Source organism: Setaria italica, chromosome VII (assembly GCF_000263155.2).
Source record: "Setaria italica strain Yugu1 chromosome VII, Setaria_italica_v2.0, whole genome shotgun sequence".
NCBI classification, from domain to species: domain Eukaryota; kingdom Viridiplantae; phylum Streptophyta; class Magnoliopsida; order Poales; family Poaceae; genus Setaria; species Setaria italica.
Window position 1 is genome coordinate 3,576,288 of NC_028456.1, and position 6,981 is coordinate 3,583,268.

Here is a 6,981-nt window from a genome sequence, read left to right on the forward strand (position 1 = left end):
GTCCAAGTGTTGCAGGTGCAAAACCTCCAAGGTATCCACATGGCAGGGAGGAAGCGTCGCAAGCCGGAATGCTAGGTCCGCGAGTTGCAACAGGGCGAGGGCGTGGGAGGCACGGCAGCTATGCTTAGTATGTAGCGGCCTCTAGCAAGAGTGCCAGCTCATATACGCACACGAAGATCATATCAGACAAACCATCATGACATCACGTACATGCTATTCCCTTTGCCTCACGATATTTGGTCTAACTCCAAGCCGACCGCTCTTTCTCGATCCTGTAATTCGGAATCCCTTTGTAGGTTAACTCTTCACCGTACGTAGCATGGCAATGCATTTTCGGATCCGATCACTCGAGGGGCCTAGAGATATCACTCTCTATCAGAGAAGGGCAAATCCCATCTTGATTGACCATGCCTCAGAGCATGCTTCTTAACAAACCTGAAAGCTACCTTTTTAACTGCCCTGTTACGGTGTGGCGTTTGATAGCCTCTAAGTAAGTCGATCCACATCTTGAGTACATGCGACAATCTCAAGTCTAAGGACAAAGCGTACATGTGGTGTAAAGAGAGAACTACTTCTTGTGTTGGGTCAATCCTAGAACATGTCTCCACATGTGCCCACATTATTAGTTTGAGATCTCCATGTCCATGACTTGTGAAACATAGTCATCAACTTATACATGTGCTAGTCTAATATTCATGTGTGTCCTCACATGAACTCCGACTAGGAAAAACTTTAGAATAACCAATATACAAATCATGGATACAATAAGGTATCATCATCTCTATGATTGCCTCTAGGGCATACCTCCAACAGTCTCCCACTTACACTAGAGTCGATCTAGAATATAATACCCATAGCTCTTATGTGCGCGTCATGCTTAGACTGCGAGAAAGGCTTTGTCAACGGATCAGAAATATTCAAATCCGTCTGTATTTTGCATATCTTGATCTCACCCCGATTAATGAAGTCTCGAATGAGATGAAATCACCGCATAATGTATTTGTTCTTCTGGTGGTTCCTTGGCTTCTTTGCTTGGGCAATTGCCCTCATTATCACCAGCAAATCGCTGCTCGACGAGCCCCCGTCATCAGCAGTGAGATCCACAACCTCAGGAGCAGATCTCTTCACTTCGCCTTCCTCGGAAACTGCCTCAATGTCGATGTCCTCGGTCACGCGGGATGGACTGGCCTCGACGTGAGGTTCAGTTTTCACTGCAAGCTCCTCTGCGGTCTTGGGTCGAGCAGTCTGCATGATGCGAGCGAGCTTCACTAGACAAAAAACAAACCTTATTAATACAACAAACAAAAAAACTAAGTTAAAAAATCTTTCTGCAAGGTGCGTTACCCAAAAAATAGCGATGCTAACACTCAAGGAACAGGGCTTTGGGAACAGAAACAGCGAGCATGAAGCACTTGCGAGAAAACATCTGTTAGCCTCGAGCACGCAAGTGAAAGCGACCGTCGCCTCTACCTTTATAGGCGCGGTAAAAGCTGCGAAACGACGCCTGTAACCACGCAACGGATGTGCAACGGATGTGAAAGGTCGTGCAGTAAAAAAACCGCCACGTCAGCACGAAAAAGGCAACCGTTGACTCAATTCGCACCGACGCTCGAGGGTGACATTTTTTGGGCAAAGATCTCTAACTTCACGGGTTCGGTCACCGGTGCCTAACCTCGCCCACAAGGGGCTACTGTTGAGGATCATCCAATAATACAGTCACTCTCGAGGTCGCTTGAATCGAACCATATCATGAGTTCCTGCAGGATACCAAGCTTCAGGGATAACTTCCCGGCTTCGGGTACGCCACAAAGAGCAAGCATTCCAAAGAAAGGGTCAAGGCCGAAGGTAAGGTGAGTCCTTGATGTTTCTCTAACCTGGTAACCTTTGCCCTACTGTCATTCTGTATAGTAATGAAGCAAGCGCAACCAAAGCTGAGCAAGCTCGGGGTGAGCGGCTGGAGATAACGTGACACCCAAAGCTCACCTCAACCTCCTGCCCCGAAGACGAAGGCACCAGAGAAGGCTTGTACCACGAAGGCACCAGAGAAGGCTCGAGGTACAAGCAGAAGGTGCGCACAAACTCAAGACAGCTCGGATGCCTGAAGCTGGGCCAGCTTCGGGCGCAAAGCCGAGGAGCACAAAGATGTGAACGACATGGAAGCGCAAATCACGGAGTCCTGTGAGAGCGGGAATCGCGGAGTTATCGGGTTGCCTGAAAAATGTGACTCACAAATGGCCTAAGTGTAAAGAATATACTGGAGATGTAGCAGTTGAGTGAGGATAAATGTGTAAAGTGTAGAGGTGCTCCGAACACTATAAAAGGGGGGCTTCACCCGTTGTAATTTTTTACGTTCGACATTTATTGAAGGAACGGTTTGCATTCCTTTTCGCTCCACCAACCTCGTTGCGTCTTGCCTTCACGAGAAGCTAGGACTCAACAATGTTCCTACCTATGATGAACCAACTTAATATCATCTGGATTTTGTCTAAATTTGTCATGCTCATTCTGCAGCTGAATTTTATAACAACCAACCTATCTCCTAGAGGTCACGTGGCACTTGCAAAAAATGGATGGAAATAGAGAGAAAAAGTCATTGAGTAGGAGTCGACTCAATCTTTGACACTCTTCACCTATATCGTTACACTACTCAATTGTTTCAACTTTTTGTAGGAACTGATGCCACGGCCTATAGCGGTTGGTGTTCCCTCGCATATTCACGGAGGAGACGGTTGTCATGCCCAAGATGGTGCTACCTTAACATCCTCAGCTTCCCGGAGAAAGTGAGAAACTCCTTATTTAATCACCAGTTTCCCCACCACCCACCATTGTCGTCGCTAGTTCCCCCACCATTGTCGCCAGTTCCTCGTTCCCGACGCGCGCGCGCACGCTCTCACCCCTGCTGCCCCATGCCATGAAGCGATCTAGCTCCGCCTCTAGCCCCGCCTCCTCCGGGTCGTCCGTATCGCGCCTCTCCCCCACCAGTGGCTCCCCGTGGCACATCAGCCGTTCCTCCAGCACCTCCTCTCGTTGAGCTCCCGTGGTGGTTTCTCGTTGCGCTCCTGTGGTGGTTTCTCGTTGCGCTCCTGCCACAACGCCGGCAGCTTCTCGGCGTCGTGCTACGGCGGCCGAGCCGTAGATGCTTTTGCGGCCCCGCTATGCATGGTGGTGGTGGCGCCGACACCAAGAATATCCCACTAAAAAGATTATGAAACAGATTGATATCCCACATACCAATCTTCTCCACACAAGATCTTCTAGTAGTAATTAAACAACCCGAAAATGGAGACGCTGGTATGCTTCATCTATCTTTCCCGCTTTAAGTTACCATGAAAATGGAATTTGGCATGCCAACCGGGCATGCAACCAACAGACCCACAGAAGCTTCTCTTATTTAAAAATAAACGGCGACGTATAAAGCTTTTTAAATTGGCCACAGGTGCACCTTAGACTGTAGTTCAAGCCTGGGAATTGCTTAATTACCTATAGACTATATTGTATTGTTGGACGCTCGGATGCAGCTTGAATTGTGTGCTTACACATCGCCTCCTATATACGGCGCCACCAACCAACAATATTACAAATGGTGATACGACGATGTAGCGCATTGTACAAGATATCTCCGTTTCTCTCCTGGCTTGTCCTAGATCACTCTTCCCTGCCCTTTTCTTCCGAATCAGTGAACTAGACATGCAGGACTTGTTCCTTGTTCTTTCTTAGTCAGATATGGAATATGTGCCTATGTATGTAAAGTAGTTGTTCCTGTATTGTTGTCGGAATAGTATAAAGCTGTCCAAGTTTTTGACTCATGATTATCACATTTTTGCAGATCAGCCACGTTCTTCTCAAGCATTTGAAGGGGTCGTCACTTGGTTTTCTGTCAACTAACCTCATCTCAAAGGCTTGCACGCAGCACACCAGTCACCTCAGCGGATTGGGAGGGGGCGGTATTACCATGAGCTGCTGACAACTTATTACTGGTATGCGTGCCTCTGATACGTTCCTTACTGTACAGTAGTTTACCTCGAAGTATGAACAGAATCATAAAATCCCTCATCATATCAGTTTCATATTTTATTAACTGTCCCAATGTTTATATTTACCTCCAAAGTGCTCTTCATTAAGGATGACAGGTTTTATTTCCTTCCTACACAATCCCAATATAATTACATGGCTAAGCTTTCATACGATCGATTATCTAAATTATCTAGACTTATGTTTACCTAGTTTTCCTGATTTTTTTCCTTCATTTCATCGAATCTCTGAATGTTCCTTACTTAGTTACCTCTGATTATAGTCTGCACGCATACAATTTATTATCGTCTCTTTAGTACTAACAAAAATGATCCATATGGTATTGGTGGAATCTTTGTTTAGGCCCATATTAATTAAGTTTGATTCCTAGTCGGCTCTTTGTATCTTTCAGGCATTTTATTAAGATAGTATTTTAAATAAGTCCAATTCAGCTGTCTGCATCTCTTTCTTATGTTGGCTGTTGATTCTAGTGCCTTGTTGTGAGAGATGCATATGCAGACCCCAAAAGAGATTCATCACTTTGAATGCAGGAGCAATGGCTGTGAGGCCACTGGACTTGTGGAACCGTTGGTCCATCCAGATCCTAATGCTCTTCAGCCTCGTCCTGCATGTTCTCCTCCTCCCCCTCGCTGGAATCCGGCGACGCAGAGCCACTATATTGCTGAGGATCCCTTTGTGGCTCGCATACCACCTGGCTGACACCATAGGGATTTATGCAATTGGACTCCTCTCCCTGAGCAGCGCACCGCGCGACCACCGGCTCATGCCATTCTGGGCACCCTTCCTTCTCCTGCACCGTGGCGGCCCAGACAGCATAGCCGCCTATGCATTCCATGACAACCAACTCTGGCTGCGCCACCTGCAGGTCTTCGTCGTGAAGGTCCTAGCAGCAACATATGTCCTCTACAAACATCTCCCTAAAAGCGACACCTTCCTTGCCCTTGCCGCATTCTTGATGTGGGCGGTCGGCATCGGCAAGTATGCTGAGAGGGTTGTTGCGATCAGGGGCGGTAACATGAGCAGCATCCGAAGGTCTCTGAAGAAGCAACCACTCGCCAGGCATCATCACTTCCATCATTGGGATCAAGGAATACTGAAGAAGACTAACGACGAAGAAGAAGCGCATTTGCGCCGTGCTCATTACATGTTCCACATATGCAAGCGTGCAACAGTTGATTCTTGGCTGGAGAAAGATCCAGAACACAATACCTTGGAGATGCTCAAGGCCCTTAGGAAGGAAGACTCCAAGGGCATGTGGGCATTCTCTGAGATGCAGCTCTCCCTGCTGTACGACATCCTGTACACCAAGGCTGCCGTGATACACACATGGCCAGGTTACTTCATCCGTCTCGCCTCATCTGTCGCCATTGCTGCCTCATTTCTGCTGTTCCATTTCAGTGGCAAAGATGATCACAAGGTAGACGTTGGTGTCACTTACACCTTGCTTGCTGGGGCTTTCCTTATGGAGGTAGCATCTCTGTTGAATTCCCTAGGATCCTCATGGACATATGCCTTCTTGTGCACCACGCGATGGAGTTGGATCCGATATGCAGCTCTATGTACCGGAAGGTGGGATCGTCTTCGCCAGATTGCCAAGACCATCAAGGGAAGTGCTGGCAGCAATAGGTCAGGCAGGAGGTGGTCGGGCGAAATGGGGCAGTATAACATGTTACACTATTGCAGTCGCCGCAGAATGTCCTATACACCCCTTGTAGGCAGAGTTGCTGCGATGTTGGGATTCGAGGAGTGGTGGAATAGGAAGCATTACTCTGCAACAGTCAACATTTCTGATGGCCTGAAACAGGGGCTGTTCGAGTACATACACAGATTAACAGAGACGGGTTTGAACTCACAGGGTGTGATCAGGAAGAGCTGGGGTCAAGACGCGCTTGAGAGGGAGGACAGGGACTTGTATGACCGTATCAAGAAAGAAAGAAACCTCGGTGTTGAGTTCCAAGAGGGAGTCATAATATGGCACATCGGCACAGACATCTTCCTAGCCAAAAGCAGTAGAGATACCGGTGACGCAGCTGATGTGGTGAAGGATATAAGGACTCTGTCCAACTATCTGATGTTCCTCCTCGTGGATCACCCTAAAATGCTGCCAGGCCTTGCCCAGAACATGCTATACCGGCGAACCTGTGAAAACTTATCAGAAAGGTGCAAGAATCATGGTCATCAAACAACTGGAAATATGGGTACAATGCTCAAGGAAATATTGCGCCTGAACGATGGCCCTAATGTCACTGAACTGAACCATCATGTAAATGAGCTCGCCAACACGGTATACAAGGAGAGGCCAAAATACAGCCACAACGTCCCTCGCCTCTGTTATGCTAATGGAGTTGCTAAAGAACTACTTGACAGAGAGAAGGACAAAGGCAGCAAGGCCGTGCTGAAATTGGTCCTTCAAGTGTGGATGGATTTTCTAGTCTACGCAGCCAATCGATGCAGCAGGGAGTCCCATGCCAAGAAGCTCAACAGTGGCGGTGAGCTGACGAGCGTCATCTGGATTATGACAGACTTCCTTAACCAAGAAGCTTATGCACGACATAAGGATTGAGCCTTGCAGGATAGCAACCATTACTTGTTACAATTAATTCATTCTGTAGAGAAATTCCTCAGGAATGTAAGATATATATGTCAACAAGTTGTACCGCTCGAGGTTCACAGGTATATTAATTGTTTAATTGCTTCTTGGCTGCTAAACAATGTAATATTTGGACCAAGTTGTTGCGTGTGATTGTGGGTACCCGCAAGAAAAAAAGAAGTGTGATTGTCGGTGACTCGATATAGTGATGTAGTGGCATCCTTATTTTATTGTGAGCTGTCAAATGCAGATGTTGTTAGAAACTTCTAAGTTCGCACGCCTCTGTTTCTTGCCTTTAGCTCGTATGTTTAAATATATGACGTTTCTAACAACTTCCATCCATTCTTAAATAAATAACG

The 6,981-nt window shown here is 47.1% G+C and overlaps 1 protein-coding gene across 1 annotated transcript; it reads left to right on the top strand.

Annotated features, from left to right (window-relative positions):
* The first annotated feature begins 3,650 nt into the window (after positions 1-3,650).
* Positions 3,651-6,751, top strand: LOC111258045. Its single transcript, XM_022828766.1, has 3 exons — positions 3,651-3,740; positions 3,827-3,977; positions 4,563-6,751. Exon 3 carries the CDS (start codon positions 4,568-4,570, stop codon positions 6,593-6,595), a length of 2,028 nt encoding a protein of 675 aa, XP_022684501.1. The 5' UTR covers positions 3,651-3,740; positions 3,827-3,977; positions 4,563-4,567; the 3' UTR covers positions 6,596-6,751.
* Positions 6,752-6,981: the final 230 nt, after the last annotated feature.